This window comes from Phaenicophaeus curvirostris, chromosome 7 (genome assembly GCF_032191515.1).
Source record: "Phaenicophaeus curvirostris isolate KB17595 chromosome 7, BPBGC_Pcur_1.0, whole genome shotgun sequence".
Lineage (NCBI taxonomy): Eukaryota > Metazoa > Chordata > Aves > Cuculiformes > Cuculidae > Phaenicophaeus > Phaenicophaeus curvirostris.
The window spans coordinates 5328461-5346790 of NC_091398.1; the positions used below are offsets into that span (position 1 = coordinate 5328461).

An 18330-nucleotide genomic window follows, 5' to 3' on the forward strand; every position below is an offset into this window, starting at 1 on the left:
TGACACAACAATTCTGTGAGTGCTCCCAGAGCATCAGCAACCCGTGCTGAGTTCAAAACTGCCAGGGTGTAAACTCCAGGCTTCTGAAATGAATCTGGTTTCATCCTTAGCACTGTAGGTGTAGGAAGCTGATGTGTCACTATATTTACTTGCCTTAGCTTTACTTTCCTTTTGACCACCAAATCTGCAAGTGTTTTACAGCAGAAAGCTATGTTGAGTAATGCATCCAGCAAGGCAGAAAGTTCAATCTTATTAGAGCGGTGAGAGAGGCTGGATAAACAAAGACTTATTCTCCACCCCAGGTAGTCAAGGGCTGGAGAATGTTCAGCAGCCCACAGGCAGTGTCCGCACTTGCTGTACCATCATCTGCTAGTTTTTCAAGGGTCATGCAAACAAGAGCTAAAGGGAATCAAAGCTAAATCTCTGTTGGTGTGTATGAACTATGGATCAGATCCCAGAGCCTCTGTTAGCCTGGGCAAAATCTGGAAGCCTTTCTCCAACATCTGTCTGCTGACATCAATGCAACACTTAGTCTTCTGCATGTCTAAGTGAGTTACTTTTAGGAAGTCTTTTGGTTTTGCCAATGCTGCCCTGTGAGGACTATGGGGAAAAAAACCCCATTGGGCACTGGAACAGGCTGCCCAGGGAGGTGGTTGAGTCACCTTCCCTGGAGGTGTTTAAGGGACGGGTGGATGAGGTGCTAAGGGGCATGGTTTAGTGTTTGATAGGAATGGTTGGACTCGGTGATCCGGTGGGTCTCTTCCAACCTGGTTATTCTATGATTCTATGATTCTATGTTTTTGGTTTGTTTTGTTTTTTAATTTAGTTGGGTTTTCTTTTATCCAAAGAGACACCATTAACTTTCATCTGTTGCTCTTAGCAAGGTCACTTGTTTTATCAGAAGTGTGGACTCGGCCACTTCATCACATCTTCAGGATGAGGAGTTTAGTTCATGCTATTGGGGGTCTTTCTGCTCTTAACCGGAGAAATGTCAGGCTGAGAGATGCCTGCCTCACCCTCACCACCTCATTTGAGCATTAGACCGCCATCCAATTCATTTGTTTTGTCAGATAAAGTTGTTCAAGTTGAATCATGCCCTTTTGCAAAGTCATGGTGACTTTGGTGTTTTCTCTCGCTTAAAATATTGGTCTTAGCAAGTCTAGGTAATTGCATTATACCACAAACCCCCTGCCCCAAAGGAAAATAGCCCATTTATCTCTTGTTTATTGCATTTGGCCTGTGGTACCCATAGAGATGCATAGCCCATGAGTGGGGACAACACTGCGCCCTGCTCAGACTTGCCTTCTTCCCATCAGCATGTGCCTGAGCCTGTTCCCATCTTGCCTACCCCTAGTTTCTTCCTCTTCCCCAGCTCCTGTCTCTGTTTGGATTGTGTGCCCTCAACCCAAACACACCTCTGATGTGGACAGTGGATGAAACCAATTTTGCTGTAGCATGAATCTACTAGAGTGTATAATGTATCTATGGAGAGATAGGAGAAATATTCACCGATTTCATCACAGGCTTAATAATCCAAGATTCAGAGAAGTGGAGTAGTGAACATCTCCGTTCTCTGAATGCCACAAAGCAACACCAGAGCTCTGCAGAGGAACTTTCATTTCATTCATGAAATCCTTCCCATTCTGTGATGAAACGATTTTATTTTCAAGCCCCACTCAATGTTACTAGAATCTCACTGGCAGCATTTCCCAGCAGCTACTCTAAGAGGAAAATCTTTAAACGCTGCAATTGGTTCTGTAGTTAAAGTTACTATTGGACTGCCTACAATGATGTGGCTCAACAGTTAGAAAGAGGTTTTACCAGTCACATTCTGTTGGAATATTTACCAGTCCCAGCATACGACAGGCAGATGATTCCTTTTCTAGGGTTTGAAGTTGCCAGCTAAATGTTATCCAAACTGCTGCATCAAGTTAGTGGGGAAGTGGACCTTGGGGCTCTGCATGCCAAGTTCTTTCCATGCAAGCAGTTTGAGCAGTCTCATTTCTTGTGTTTCATTGCTACAGCAGCAGCACAACTGACTGCAGAGAAACCACTGCAGAAGCAGGTCAAACAGTCTATCAGCAGGTCTGTCTTTGAGCTGAGAGAGCGTGGTCTTGGCTCTAGTTGAAGAAAAGTTGGGCATAGTGCAACAGAGACTGTTTGTGACAATCTCCAGCTCAGTTTAAATTCTTCACTTTGTGGTACCCTGGTCTGGCTGCAGCAGGGAAGAATATTACCCGCTTTCCCATGGTATAGACAGCAGATAAGGAGAGCTGGGAAGAAGGAAAGGCAGACCTTGCTGCAGAGGAGCGTGTCCAAGAGCCAGGAGAGAGTGTCTTCAGCTGCAGTGAACAAGGAGAATGGATGTACAGAAAAGGCTCTGACTTTTGACAGGGCAAAGTTTCAATCAGCATTCTTTTTATCATGTTCCCAATGCTGAAATCCAAGTTGGCTTGCAAAAATTGCCAACCCCTTTTTGATAATATTCACCCACTTCCACCTTTGTCAAAGGAGTGCTTGGGTGGGACGGCACACACGTGGTTTGGCAGTAGCCAGTGGTAGCACCCCGACAAGGTTCGTTTGGCGCCGTGTCTGCTTGTCCACCTCAGGCACAGCTTGTTCCTAGCATGGTCTCTGTGCTCATGCGCAGCTCTATCAACTGGCACCCAAACTCTTTCCTGGCGTGGGCTATGGCTTAACAGATTCCTTATCTAGGATCTCACAGCAACAATGGGGAATGAGGCCAGTAACCACTGAGGCCCACAGCTGGGCAGTTGTTTCTGTTGTGTCTTAGGCGTGCAATGCCTTTAAGAGTCTTTGCTTTAAAGTAGTTGTAGCGTGAGTGATACTTACCTGACTCCATCTGTCACCTGAGGAGTCAGGTCCCTGTGGAGTACAACCTTGTGTTTGACTGCCATCCTGCAAAACCTAACACCCAGAAGCAACTTTACCCTCTCCCTTATTAAATCCGAGCCCTGGTACTTCACATGCTCCCATGTCTTTCCTTGAGTGCTCATCATTTGGGAAGTTCAGCGCTCAGCACTGGTGAGACCGCTCCTTGAATCCTGTGATCAGTTCTGGGCCCCTCACCACAAGAAGGATGTTGAGGCTCTGGAGCGAGTCCAGAGAAGAGCAACAAAGCTGGTGAGGGGGCTGGAGAACAAGACTTACGAGGAGCGGCTGAGAGAGCTGGGGGTGTTTAGCCTGGAGAAGAGGAGGCTGAGGGGAGACCTCATTGCTCTCTACAACTACCTGAAAGGAGGTTGTGGAGAGGAGGGTGCTGGCCTCTTCTCCCAAGTGACAGGGGACAGGACAAGGGGGAATGGCCTCAAGCTCCGCCAGGGGAGATTTAGGCTGGACATTAGGAAAAATGTTCCACAGAAAGGGTCATTGGGCACTGGAACAGGCTGCCCAGGGAGGTGGTTGAGTCACCTTCCCTGGAGGTGTTTAAAGGATGGGTGGACGAGGTGCTGAGGGGCATGGTTTAGTGATTGGCGGGAATGGTTGGATTCGATGATCCTGGAGGTCTTTTCCAACCTGGTGATTCTATGCCTCATAATTCAAGTGGAGCTGTGATTTGAAGGTTAGTGGAGGGGTGTCACACACAGAATCCTCAAAATGAGCATGATTACACACATCTCTACCTTGTGAACAGTCAGCAACGGGTGAACTTGTTTGAAAGCAGGAGTTTCCCTCCCAGCACTCATGGACACTTAAAACCCAGGGGCTGAATCTTGCTAGAAGTGTTTCAGTAGCTCTGTTGCGGTGTAATTGTGGTAGAGCAATAAGATGGTAGAGCCTGTATCTGGAAAGCTGAGTGCTATGTGTTGGAGAAGGTGTAGAGAGCACCTTGCCCAGTTGCAGTCTGACTCCAGATAACTGAGTGCTGAGGTCTTGTGTCTAGTTAATCCCTGTAATTTCTTATGGTGTTTTCAATATTGAAGTCAGGCCATAATTTTTAAAAAATCCCATTCATTCCTGTGCTGAAAATGAAGCCTTAGCATCAGGGGGATCTGACAGGGGAAGCCAAGTGTCCAGAACCACTCACTTGTTAGCTGGGCTCAGGCTCCGCGAGAGTCAGAGCGATGTGGGAGCTCTTCCTGCACGTACCAAGTAGCAGAAGTTGCAGGAGCTAACAGACCTGGGGTTGTTCCAAGGTTCTACCCTCTCTCTTCTAGCTGGGAGGCTTCTTCGGGATGCTTTGACCTGAAAGGTGGTGGTGTCAGACAGGTCCGTGTGAGTGCACTCCTGTTCTGGGCTGGGAAATTTTCCCCTCCTCGGGGAACATCAGCTTGTAAATTCCTCCAGTTGCTGCCAAGAGAGAAAGGTGCTGGGTCTGGTGCTCAGTAGAGGGTTGACTTACCAAGTTTCAGTGGATAACTAATGGCTAAAAGTGAACGACGTAACTCGCTTCTGCCTTTGTCTGTGGAGTTATCAAGAATTTGGTGCCTCCTTTTAGTCACAATCCTGGGGGAACAAAAGCACTGCAGTCCATCACTTAGCAGAGCATTGCTGCTAAATAGAGAAAAGCTGACAGCAAATATTTGCTCTCAGATCAATTGTGTTTAAAGTGCAGTGTTTGTAGCAGAGCTTGGGTATGGGAAGGTCAGGTATAGGATCAAGGCTACATTTATATAAAGACAGAGGAAAATGCATTGGAAACAGTTTCTTAGAAAGGGAAAAGACCAGAGGATTTGGAACATCAGACTATGAGGATCTTCATTTTTGTCCTCACACTGAGCGTTTTCTCATGTTCAGGTAAGTTGCTCAGAATGGAACCACATCTTTTTATGGTGACTTTGGGAGGAAAAGTACAGGACCACGCTCGACTTCTTATGGAACTATGCATCTGTTTCAGGTTTTCCAGTGTATGACTACGAACTCCCCATCACAGAAGAGGCTCTCAATGCTTCCCTTGCAAGGATCAATTCACGGTCATGGGGGAATAATCTCTATGGTGTTGTCAGGAGCCATGTTGCAAAAGTAAGTGTCCAGACAATAATGATCCTTTACCTGAAATATGCTTGCTGTGGTGGAAAATTCTTTTTCAACCAACCCTGGAAGCTCAGATTTAATTGGAGTTTTCTGATTTTGCTGGGAAGAGGGTGGATTTGGGCATCATCTAAGCTATGGCTTTAGGAACCTAAATATTCTTTGTACACTAGTTTGTCATTAAAATACTTTAGCAATTTAAATTTTCCACCCTTAGAATGTAAGGTTTTATAAGAATATAAGGATTTTAGGGTTGTCTTGTAAGATTTTTTTCTGAACTGGTGTTTTTAAATACCTCCAGCTATCTCCTTTGCTCTGGTTATAAAGTAACTTGGTTCATCTGAAGGTCTCCCTACAAACACATTCAGGATTCTTTCTCCAATCTGTTTCCATTGTCCATCTCTATATACCAATTCTGGTTTAAATCTACTAGTGTCTAAATGTAAGAAGGAATCCCTGATCAGCTTTAATTTGTGTTTGCTAAGAGCTGTATTGGATATTCAGAGCTAAGGAATTAAAGCTTTCCAAGTTAAAGTCAGCATGTCCATGTTCCTGAACATCCTCAGAACCATTGTTTCCATAGGTGACTTGTATCAAGTTTTTTGCAAGAACAAATGACAAGATGACTTTTGGATTCATCTAGTTCTGGGGGGAAAATGTGTTTGAAAGCAGTGGGTGTTTTTTGTTTGTTTTTTTTGTTGTTGTTGTTTGGGTTTGGTTTTGGTTTTGAGTCTTCTATCTTGAGCTAAAATGTTAATTAGACGGTGAGAAGTTGAAAAGAAAATCCTAATGTGTCAACAAAGGCAGCCAAACTCTCTGATGCTTGCTGTGTTGCATGCACCTGCCCAATGAAGCACCTGAACTGACAGGGAGCGACTCTGTAAACTGTATTAATTCAATCGCTTGCCATCGTGTGATTTACTTTCCAAGTCATAGAATCATAGAATAACCAGGTTGGAAGAGACCCACCGGATCATCGAGTCCAACCATTCCTATCAAACACTAAACCATGTCCCTTAGCACCTCATATATTTGCAATAGACTTCCCAGCCTAGATATCCAAAGCGGAACTGGTTCCCAGAGAAGAGGGGGTAGTGCACTGAGCTTATCTGCTGCTGGTAGCTGTAGTCCCCCCAGTCAACTCCGGGGAGTAGAAAGGTTCTGCAATGGTGGTGAGGTTCCAAGTGAACCCTCTGTGAAAAGCTGTTCTATCTTGTTGCTATCAAATCTTCTTCAAAGAGTAACTCCTGAGCACAATAAAATACCCTTTGTCACACACCGTATTCTTCTCTAAATGGGGCACTGACCCATAATGTCCTTCTGTCTTGCTCCTGCTTGATGAAGAAGCAAGGTGGCCATGTAGTGTGCATAGAAGAACGACAGGCACTAGTTGTATGTTCTGTTGACCTTGCTTTTTACTAGGTTGACATGTGGAACAGCGATGCTTACAGACTAGAGCTGCAGCTCAGCATTCGTGAAACTGTGTGCCCGAAAGCATCAGGGAGAGACCCGTCCACGTGTGACTTCAAAATAGGGCCTTTCGTGGTAAGTGCCTTGGGTGTGAACGTGACCTCCCCTCCCTGCTCCGTGCAGAACGTTCTCAGGACGTGTTGAAATGCTGCTGGTGCTGAAGAACGACTGGCTTCCTGACGACAAAACCAAAGCCAAACAAATACAACCTGCAGCACGGAGTGGGTGTTGGGTGGGAAGGGTCAGTGCTGGGAAACTCTTCTGCCTGGTCAGTGGGGAATGCAGGAGCAGCTCTGAGCTGAAAATAGAATGCGTGTCTTAGAGCAGCATGTAGTGAAAATGTGTACTTTGGGACCAAATCCTTGAAGTAAGGTACAGCTTATTTTCTAAGATAAAAGGGTAGAAATACTGCCATTTGACCTGCTTCAGTCTATCAAGCATCTATATCAAGCCATATAAAGGCTTATCTTCCTGTGTAGTGCAGATTCCTACTCTGCACTGACAGTGCTAATCTTTTTCAGGTTTTCAACTCTCTTTTCAGCTTGAAATAAACACAGATCAGGATCTTGCTGTAGCTAGTGCTCTGCTCTGATTCTTAGATGACCGGCTTTGATGCAAACACATCATCTTTGAATCTAGACTTCTCTGCACGCAGTCGTTTTTGCCAATACGTGGCTCCCACTGCAAGATTCTCAGTGGTTGTCTCCTAACTGCTTGTGCAAATCTTGCAAAGCATGTGGAGCAGCTCTTGAGTCCCTAAATGCAATGAAGGGACAGTGTCAGACTTCCACAGAGATAATATCTGCTTCTTCGCACTGCTCCAAGCTGAGCTTTTCTCACCTCTTTTTCCTCTGTGAATGCCTGCCAAACTTATCAGTCCTTCCTGGGGATAAACTTTAGGGAAGAAGAGGGATTCTGGGAAAGCACAGAACAGATGGTGCAAAGGCTTTCCTCAGCTTGAGTCATGGTACTACCTCAGGAGGTAGTTTACCCCATGAAGAGGGAGAAGAACATCTTTTCAAGTATTACTACTCTTGATTAAGTGGCTTGTATGTGTGTGTGTGTAGATGGGACAACATGGAATTGATAATTGTTGCTAGGTTTTCTTTAAAGACAGAAGGCTTGGCTGCTGCAAAGTTCCCACTGTATCCTAAATAGACACCATCCTTCTTTTCTCCTTGGGGCAATATGGTACAAAAGACAGTGTGAGGATCTCTGTTTTGAAAACTTGGGTGCAGGTTTTGATGGATCTTCTGTCAAATCATAGAGACAACTTCTTTAAAGGTAGTTTAACTTCTAGAGCTGGAGCTGTCATCAGTATAGCCCTGCACAGCTCTTCTGTTTGGAATCGGTGATGCCAGAGCCACGAAAAGGTTTCAGAGATTTTCTTTGCATATTAGCAAGTGGAGCGATAGCTTGTTTGTGGTCATATACTATGAGAATATATTGTTGTGGCCAGTCTGCTCTGATAGTTTGTTAGGTTTGTAGTCTTGCTTGACTTTCTTCCTTTTGGAATTTGATTTTAAATCCCTGTGCAGCTTCTCTCCCCCAGGGAAACTCCCATGAGAGGACTTCCACAATAGCTCGCTCTGAGATTTGCTCTGTTTCGATGTCTTACAGCAAACTGCTTTCTGCAGAAGTGTTGTGGATGTCTCTGGTGAGCTGATCTCAAACATTATTGTGCAGTGCCGTCGTGGCGCATCCAGCTCCGAATCGATGAGCAGTGAGGAGGTAAGGAAGGGGAAAACTGGTTTTTGCTGCCTGAGGGAGAGAAAATTCTGCCTATCCTCTTTTAAGGAGAAGTCAGGTGCATAGGTGTGAACAGCAATTCCTGTCGCTGTTTGAGGTTTTGGCCAGAAAAAGCAAATGTGGTTTAAAATCCATCTGCCTCCTTTAATGCTTCACTTCCTATCAGCTGAGAAGTTTGACCTTGCTTGATGGATGCCTGGGGAGAGTGTGAATCTCTGCAGCAGTCTGGCACATCCACCAACTCCGACACTCGTTCTTCATTGACATATTGAGTATGTGCCTAGAGAACAGTGACTAGCACATCTTACAGACAGAAGCAAATGTGATGGCTCTGGCCCTTTTACCATACCCAGCTCTCAGACGAGCACGTAATCATAGTGTTGCTGAAGAACATGTGCTCTGCTGAGCCTGTTTGAGCTCTTATTCAGTTTGAAAGGTGTGATTAAATGCTGCCCCAACCTCTGAATTCCTGGTAACTGTTTTCCAATCATGCCAGTGTCCACTTTTAATATGAACCTGGTTGCCTGCACTTACAGCACAGATCTACAGTGGGTGTTGTGCTTGAGGATTATGTGCAGGGAGTAAAGCCAGTTTCACAAACAAGGTGCCAGAGGACTTTTTGGAAAGTGCAAGGGACTAAAATAATAAATTGACACAAACAGGATTCTGTATCACCTTCTCTTGGTGTGAATTGCCAAATTAACTCATAATTTCTGTTTAGTTGTTCAGAATCTCTGTTGAGAACTAGCTAGTGCATGCACCCTGGGAAGTCATGATTTGCAGAGCAGAAAGATGGCACATGAAGTATTCAAATATGTAACACAATCTTAGATGTTCGATCTGTCTTTGTGGGTTAAGTGTAACCCTTGTTTGATAGGGCATTCAGTATAAACACTTACTTTTACAAGCAGACATCTTCCTTCAAGTCTTCTTTAACCATTACTTAAAACGCAGTACTGCTGCCAATATTCCTGCTGGGGAATATATTTCCTGCAGTGTTAATAAGGAATAAATGACAAGGGAATTATTATACATGAAAAGGAAAGTATTCCTGCAGAGGGCTGCAGCAAGTGCACCATAGATCTTGCTCTAAAGCTGTAATTCAGTTCATGGGATCTCAACCTGGGTGGGATGGTGTGGTGTGGATGTGGTGGATGGTGTTGATGTGGCTCCTGTAGTGACATTTGGACAGGAGAAGAATCATAGAATCATAGAATAACCAGGTTGGAAGAGACCCATCGGATCATCGAGTCCAACCATTCGTATCAAACACTAAACCATTCCCCTTAGCACATCGTCCACCCGTGCCTTAAACACCTCGAGGGAAGGTGAATCAACCCCCTCCCTGGGCAGCCTGTTCCAGTGCTCAATGACCCTTTCTGTGAAGAATTTTTTCCTAATGTCCAGCCTAAATCTCCCCTGGTGGAACTTGAGGAATTGTGATTGGCTGAGGGTGGGATCATATTACTTGGATAGAGACAAACAGAAGACAAATACAGAGAGCTTTTAAATGAGTAATTTGGAATAAATGAGTCAAAGCAATGCCCGATGTGACTGCCCAACCAACTCTGTTCTCTAGGCTTTGCTATCCTGCCTGTACCTGCGCTACAGGAAGGTCAGGTAAGATATTAAGTAAGAAAGATGTTGACCTGAGAGCCTTCCTATAACTGCAGGCTTCCTTAGCAACATCAGTGCTTTGCAATGGCATAAGCAGTGATTTTGTTTTCAGAGAAATTAATAAGTTTGGAATTACTTCACAGTTATCACATAGTACCTGAGAAAGTGAAGGAGAGGTGGACTTCTTGACTGGTGAGCTTTTTAAAGAAATGTCTTTGATTTACAGATGCTGTATATGCCAATAATGAACCTCAACAGGCGAGGCAACAGTCGCAGAGAAGGTAAGGCAATTCTGCCACGCTAGGCTCTCCTGGCACATGTTGGTTTGTCTTTTGGATTATCTGTTTGGGCCATCTGAAGGTCGTCTGTCTGAGGGAGAACAAAATATGGAAGACCAGCAGTTGACCAGGTCCTGCCCAGCCCCATTTTCGTGGGGTGTTTGTAAGACTGCAGAGTCAAGTGGTGTTGAAATATTGTGTGTACACGTTGTCTGTATTGCCCGATTTGTGCTTTCATCATCAGTACTTCAAAGAATCATGGAATATCCTGAGTTGCAAGGGACCCACAAGGTTCATCGTATCCAACTCCTGTCCCTACATAAGACGACCCCAACATTCACACTGTGTCTGAGCATGTTGACCAAATGTTTCTTGAATACTGTCAAGCTCAGTGCCATGACTGCTTCCCTGGGGAGCTGTTCCAGTGCTCCACCACCCTCTGAGTGATGACTAACATGCATCCTTGAAGTTGTCCTCATGTTGTGCAGAATGCTCAATGAACACCTGTTTGAAAGCTTGTAATGCTCATGTGTCCCCACGTTCTTTTCTATTTTGGAAGATACATTTGCTCCTGAAGCCTTCCCTTCAAGGGGAAGAGGTGGCAGCCGTGGAGGCTATTTCAACTCCGACAGGATTGAATAATATAGTTCAGGTGAGTAAAATTCAAAGTGTAGCTTTGATGTACCCTAGGTCTGCAGGTTTTGTGGCAGAGTGGGAAAGTAACAGTTCAACATAGAGGACCTCTTTGAGAATGTGCTTCTTGGCTGCAAGCATGTGAAAAGCCATGTGACTCTGGGCATTTGTAAGACTTGCTTAGGAGGAAATTCAGTGACACAGAGCGCAAACAGCACTACCAGCACTTGGGTGTAGACTCTTTTCATAATATCCAACCTAACCCTCCCCTGGCACATCTTCCCTGCCATTCCCTTGGGTTCTGCCATTGGTCACCAGGGAGAAGAGATCAGCGACTCCTCCTCCTCCTCCCTCTGTGAGGAAGCAGTAAAGTGCGATGAGGTCTTCCCTCAGTCTCCTCTTCTCCAGGCTGAACAAACCAAGTGACTTCAGCTGCCCATCATACGGTTTCCACTCTAGACCCTTCACCAACTTCTTGGCCCTCCACTGGACACTTTCCAGTGGCTCAATATCCTTTTTATACTGCGGCACCCCGAACTGCACATAGTACTCAAGGTGGGAATTATTTCAAAGGAATCTTATGCCTAACTCTATGCAAGAAGCTCGGCTAAATGATCTCATTAGTGCTTTCTGACTCTTTATTTATTAGTACGTCCTAAATATTCAAGAGGGAAAAAATTGGTGAAATTTTTATATAAAGAAGAACTTTTCCAGCTCTGCAGTCTGCAGACCCACCATTCTGCTGATGCCTGCAGGAGTTAGCAAACTGCATATGAAAGAATCATATCAATGATTAATGAGCTTACTTCAGCGACAAGTACTAATCAGATTTTCTGGATTTATTTCCTAGTGTATCTCTGGAACTGGGGAGATTGTAAAATTCACATGTCACACTGTGAGCCAATATTTACAACAAGTAACTGAGGCACATGAGCGAGTGACAGCAGGAGAGCCAGCTGCTGTACAACAGCTGATCACTGGTTAACAACCTTAGCCTGCGAGCTTAAGGTCGTTAGTTATCGTGGCCTGCAAGGTACATGCAGAGCTTGTTGGAGCTGAGCCAGTTGTCACAGTGTCAGCAAAGGGCATGTTAGCGATGCAGGCAATCTCCTCTGAAACCTCGTGGGGAGGAGGGACTCCTGCTCTGAAAGGATGCTGTGAAGAACGCACAACATGAAAGGCTTTTTGACTGTGCATAGGTATGTGGAATTGTGGGTTCCATTACACTGGAATCCGCCTAATGGTGTTTGTGGCTCTGAATTGCAAAGAGGAGCCTAAAAAAATGACTCAAACTCACCTTGAATCTCAGCAAGCAAATGAAAAGGACCCCATTGCTCTACTTTTTCAAAATGAGCTGCCTAAGGCAGTATTTTTGTGCAGGGTGGAGTTCGACCTATGACTTATGTCTGGAGTCTCACCAGCTTCATTGTCTTGATCAGGAAAATTAAGAAGAAAACTCTTGCCTTTGCTTGCAGTACATCTGCAGATTGTGAATGATGATTTTCTCTTACTGTCATCAATCACACAAGAAAAGTGGTTTTTAACAGACAATCAAATTCTTTCTGCGTCAAGCCAAGGGGCTGCGATTTCCTCCTTGAGTTTTTTACATATTTCTTAGAATGACTCTGGCGTGTTTGCACCTGTGCCAGGTGCTCACTGCTGGCAGGAAGGTAGGGAGGGCAGTTGTTACAAGCTGATTAGCAGCCTTGCAGAAGCAGAAGTGAACAGACATGCACGCTTGGATGGTAGGGTTTTTTTTCAGTGGAAGAAAAACCAGTGACATCAGGCTGCTTCTCATACCCAAGAAATCCAGGATCGAATCTTCAGAGTAAAATAGATGCTTGTTTTCATCTTCTATAAAAATAATAATAGAGCAGGGTGCATAACTCTTGTGGAGCCTGTAAAGATGAGATTTTAATCCCCAGTGTCCTTATTAAGAAGCTGCTTGATTTTGGTTCCAGTTTTGTATTCTCAAAGCTTCACATAATCTGCCTTTGTTTTCTGTCCTCTCCATTCACCCACCCCTCTTTCTCTAGTTCTCAGAAAGCAGCTTATTGCTTTCTGGGGGGGGAAAAGTGACACATCAGAGGGAAGGAAAATCCCTGCAGAATGGGATCTGTTGCATAGTGCATGAGCTCTGTATGGGATCAGCTTTGAGAGCGAGAGCTAGAGCAATTTATCACTTAAGCAATGTGGAGGAAATGACAGGCAACACTGACATACCTCCTGTGATAGCTGAGTTCTAGGTGTCATCTGGCATCTGTCATATTCTGCAGCAGAGAAGACAGCGTGCTTTCATCTGTTCAGAGGTGAAAGACTGAAATTGAAACAGACCCAGGCAGAACCTTTCCTGATGCTCGGGTCAGATCCTTGTGCAGGGATGAAACAGAGGTGTTACAGCAGAGAGGAGAATTGCTCTGACAATCTCTTGCTGCTATTCTGAACAGCAGGGATTCTTGCCTTGCCCTTTGTCCACCTCTTCTCAACCTGATTTAAAGGATTACACCTGACACTGCGCTGAGGAAATTGCTCCTGCTTCTGGAGGATGCAGAGCTTGGATGATTCCTTAGACTTCACAATTTCTAAGGCCTGATTGCAAGCCCCTTAATTTAATTACTGGAGAAAAATAACAGGACGTCACTGGAGCAATGGAAAGGTCTCTAAGCTGCTTTCCAGCCTACTGTTCCCTGTTGCATTTTGCAGGCACTAGAAATGAGCTCATCAAAGAATCATTCAAGTTGGGAGGGACAAACTTGGGAAGCCCAACCCAAAAGCAGGACCACTGCCCAAAGCAGGACCAGATTCACAAGACTGCATAGATGAGGTTTGAATATCCCAGGATATAGATCCCTTGTCCTCTCTGGGCTTCAGGTTCAGTGTTAGAGCACTCTTGGGGGAAGATAATTCCTTAAACTGAGATGGAATTTCCCATGTTCCCACTTGCTCCTGTTTCTTTTCTTGTCACTTGGTCCCCAGTGATGAGTCTAGTGGCTGGTCCTGTTTCTTTGGTTTGCATTCCCTGTCTCCAAGGCTGGGCAGATCCCAGGTGCTTCTGGACAAGCTGCTCTCAGAGGGATGCTCTCTCTATCACTACTGCATGTGTGGACACTCATCTCTGGCACAAATCTATCCCTAAAATTTTAGTAACAAAATCGTCTTACAGAAAACTGTTAGGTTGCCATGGTGACAAACTTGCTGAGGATACACTGTAGGCTACAGACTGCTGTAGAAGCAAATCACATGTTCTTTTAGAAAAACATATTTCAAATTTCTTGTGCAGATTGTAGCTCTTAATTCGCATACATTTCTTAGAAGACCATACACCGGTTTACAGCTTCAACCATCTCTGCTTTTGAGACTTCACAATACGTGTTGATTTGTGTCCCTCCATGTTACTAGTTTCTTGGTTGTTAATTTTTCTAGCACTCTGATTGTGGATTTGTCAGGTTTTTTTCCCATTCATTAACAATTGACTTGACATTTCTGCACATGTGAAGTGTTTTGCATATGCAGGTTTCTTTTTACAGATTCCGCATGATATGATTCTGACACTAAACGAATTATTAAGCAAATCAGTGGAGATGAATATATGCTTTATGATGAAGTGCTTAGGGATATGATGTAGTAGTGGACAGATACAGTTGGACCTGATGATCTCAAAAGTCTTTTCCAACCTAAGGAGTCTATGATTCAATGATTTCTGAGGGCATAGGTGTTTGTTTACTTCTGTGAAGCATGAGACAAATTTTGAGCTGTGACATTTCTCCCTTATTCCTTTTTTTCTTGAAGTAGACTGAAGAATGAGAAGAATCAGGATTCAAAGATCCAGCATGTGAAGGACGAACCTGATGCCATTTCCTTTTCTTTGTCATGAAAACCTGTTCTGTAATGAAGTGAGAGCCTTTCCCGAAACTTTCTACTCTAACATCAAACGGTCATCCAGTGGTCTCATGAGATGCTAACTCGTGTCCTTGTCAGTCATCAGCCACCTTCTGATGTGCTAAAGTTGACTAGGAGGACAGACCCAAACACCTAGGTTAACTGTGTCCAGTATGTGCTGCACCATCTCATAATGATGCTATTAAAAGACCATTATTCCATCTGTTTGTTCTGCAGTTGCTTTCCAGTTGCTTGTAATTTTCTGGAGTGCTTGTAGCTAATTATCGATTCATTCAAAGTAATAAAGGCACTTAATTGCTTTTTCTCTGGGGTGCAGCAGCTGTGGGCAAGATGTCTTGCTACAAATGCAAAGGTGTGAATTTTACTCCACCAGCAATCTGACTTTAATGGGTACTTGGCCACTAAAGTAGGGGGCTGAGGGAAGCTAATGATGTTGCTTGTCAGGTACTATGGCTTTTGGAATAAGACCGGGTCAGAACAGGCCTTTGATGTATTCCACTGCTGGGAAACGGGTCTTTACAGTCTTGTCCAGTTCTCTTCCCTCCGTGCAACAGAGTCCTCGCTGCAGCTCTTCCGGAAGGAAAAGGTCAATGTGCAGTTTTGGGTGGGTTTTTTTGTTTATTTTTTTTAAGGCTTCACCACCAAGTTTGCCTTTGGTTATAGTTACAATGTAGGCTGGAACCACATTAGTGCTTCTGTGCGTACCTAGTTCACCCAGTGCAGATGTGACCACGCTGAACATGCACAAGTCATTTGTAAACAGGCATCCGAAGAGGTTCGTACAGACGCAGTCATGTCGGATCATCTTCTGTATGTAGTGAAGGAAACAAAGAGGTGTCTCACAGGTAGCTGCTGCAACAGCAAAGGCTCATCCATGTGCCTGGTTGGACACGTCTGTGCTTGGATCAGCAGGGTTAAAAGGACTGAGCAGTCCTGTGGTGCAGTGAATCTCCCCTGACTGAGCTGCAGACCCTGCTGCAATCCACAAACTGGAGACTCTTGTTGCAGCTGACCACTTTGGGTGATTTGATTCCCTGCATGTGTTACTTGATGCTGATTGCATAGTTATCCTCTTACCAAGGGAAGTTTCTTCCTGCTCGCTCAGTGAAGCTATGTCTCACCACTGCACTTGGCTGCAATGGAAAGAATCCAGGTGAGGATTTTGCAATCCTGAGACTGAAAGTGTGTTTTTACCCTGTGTTATCTACTTTTCACCTTCCCTGTTTACAGCTCTGTTTTTCTGGTATGGGAAAGACGACGCTTCTGGGAAAGGTGCCTGTTGCCTGAACACTGGAGATCTGAATAGGTGCTTTCTGTCATGCTCGTGATGGATTTGTGCCAAACTGGATTCACCACTGAATTTTCTGAGACAGAAACAGTCAAATTAGTTAGATATCTGGTGGAATACGACAGTGCTATTTAGTGCTGAAGAAATCTTCGAAACACACAGACACAATAAAGCTGGGTGCTTTAGGAATAAGTATCAGCTGGGTTTTAAGATCTATCTCCCCATCCCCGGTGTTCAAGGTCAGGTTGGATGGGGCTCTGAGCGATCTGATCCAGTGGAAAGTATCCCTTCCCATGGCGGGGGAGGGTGGAACTGGATGATCCTTAAGGTTCCTTCCAACCCAAACCATTCTATGATTTCCATCCCTGTCCACTCTTACCACACAGCGCACTCGCTTGGTTTGCAGTTTTGCCACCGCACACTCTAGTGTTCAGCTGTCTTCCTCTGTAAGTGGTGGTCATGGGAGTTGGAGAACTAATTGTTGGCTCTTTATCACTTATACGACAGTCTCTCCTTTCCAAATCAACTGATTTTTCTCTCTAAAGCAACTCTCCCATCCAGTTTCACTCTCTAATTTTCCCTACTTAGTGCAGCGAGGTAATTTCATTAGTAGAGATTTCCATCTCAGAAGTGTGACATATAGTCAGAGGAGCTCTTGATGATTACTCGTAGCAGCAGCAGGGAGCAGAAGGGAGTGGAAGGTACTGATAAGGTATAGACTAGAGGTCCAGAAGAGGAAGGCTTGTTTTCCTTTTTCATGGTGGTTTCGCTTTGCCTGTGTCAACAGGACTGAGGAAATCACCTCTTCATTGCGAATGCACAGCTCTTGGGAGCCTGCATACTTGCATCATCTGTTTCTCTGCTGCAGTCGAGTCATTTTTCTGAGTAGCAACTTCCTGATAGGGTGACTTCACATCTTTGTGCTGATCTTAAGTAGAACTATTTAAAAACTGCTGGAAAGAAACAGCTTAGCTGCTTTCTGTAACTCCTGAGCTCAACAGCTTGTAGCTTCTCACGTAGTAATTTAAGTCTTCCTGTCCTAGACAAAGGCATGGGTGAACAGAAGAGCTTCCTGGGCTGTTCCTCCAAGACCTGACTTTATCTCCTGGAAGGCAGGAGGTGGATTGACACATGAGCCAGCTTCTGCTCTGCTTGTACTTTTCCTCTTTTCACTCCTGCATTACCCAGTTCCCAGCAGGCAGTTCCGTTGGCCTAAAAGCAGTCACATTTTCCTGATTAAGAGTAGAGTTGTTGGAAGAGGAGGGGTTCATGTTTGCTACAAAATCCTTATATCATGGCTCCATATATCTAGGAAAAGAGACAGAAGAGAGTACTGAGTCTGATAGTAGGTCTGCCAAGACTTGGAGTAGAAGACTTACCTGTGAGCTATGGGCTGGCTAGCTGATGCAGGAATGATGAACAAAGCCTATACCTTGTGTCTGGGGAGAGAACCATCTGTAAGCAAACAAGAATGGAGCACCACTTTCTTTCAGGAAGCTACTTTCAGTTTCATTGCTTCATCTTATCTCTTAGGACAGAAGTTCAGTGGCAAGGATCTGTCCCTACAGTGCTTTCCATCACTTATGGGATACGCTGCCAGTACATCATCACTGACGATGAGTGGACATTTAGATTATGATACATTCACAGTTATTGTCTGATCTAAAATATCCTACTACCTTTTAAGAATGAAAACTGGGGTTGTATCTGACTCCCATTTGTGATCTTTGTATAGAAAAGGTTTTCTGATCTCTTAGGATTGCTGGTGTGGCTGTCCTGCAAGCAAAAACTTCTCAGAAAGTGAGACATTGCAGTTATATCCCTCAGGAACAAGGGATGCCTGCAAGCAATAACCATTGTAGCACATTCATGGGCGGTTACGTTTCCTTTTGCCAGAAGAAATGAAAGACCAGCCCTCTCCAGCAGAGATGGGACACCTACATGCTAATCATGTGTGCACTTCTCTAAAAAAAAAAAAAATTAACACAAAGAAAACACTGTTTTCCCCCCAGCAAAATAGATTACAGGTATCTTAAATGCCTTGAATACAAATACCTTCACACCTAGAAGCTGATGGAGCATCTGCTGTGCAGATGTTTTCTGACACTAGGGAGTAATGTCTTTTTCTTATGCATTACTCAAGTCTTTTGTGGTCTCAAATTGCTGACTCAAGCACTTGTTTCTCCAACATACCAATAATGGTTGCTATGGATGTTCCTTTCCACTTCTCCTGTCTGAGAGTACGATCAGAAATACCACAACTGTGTCCAACAGCAAATCTCTCCTCACTGTGACTGAGGTCTTAAATCCTACCAGGGTCCTGGTCTTATTCGTATTCAACCACATCCTTACATTTGTTGACTCGCAGCCTACGGGCTCACTGGTAGGCTCCAGACCCACCTC

The 18330-nt window shown here is 44.6% G+C and overlaps 1 protein-coding gene across 1 annotated transcript; it reads left to right on the forward strand.

The window, feature by feature from the left end:
* The first annotated feature begins 4608 nt into the window (after positions 1-4608).
* SPP2 (secreted phosphoprotein 2) lies at positions 4609-14947 on the forward strand. Its single transcript, XM_069860685.1, has 7 exons — positions 4609-4758; positions 4859-4983; positions 6415-6537; positions 8083-8193; positions 10055-10108; positions 10662-10758; positions 14532-14947. Exons 1-6 carry the CDS (start codon positions 4710-4712, stop codon positions 10746-10748), a joined length of 549 nt encoding a protein of 182 aa, XP_069716786.1. The 5' UTR covers positions 4609-4709; the 3' UTR covers positions 10749-10758; positions 14532-14947.
* The last annotated feature ends 3383 nt before the right edge of the window (positions 14948-18330 follow it).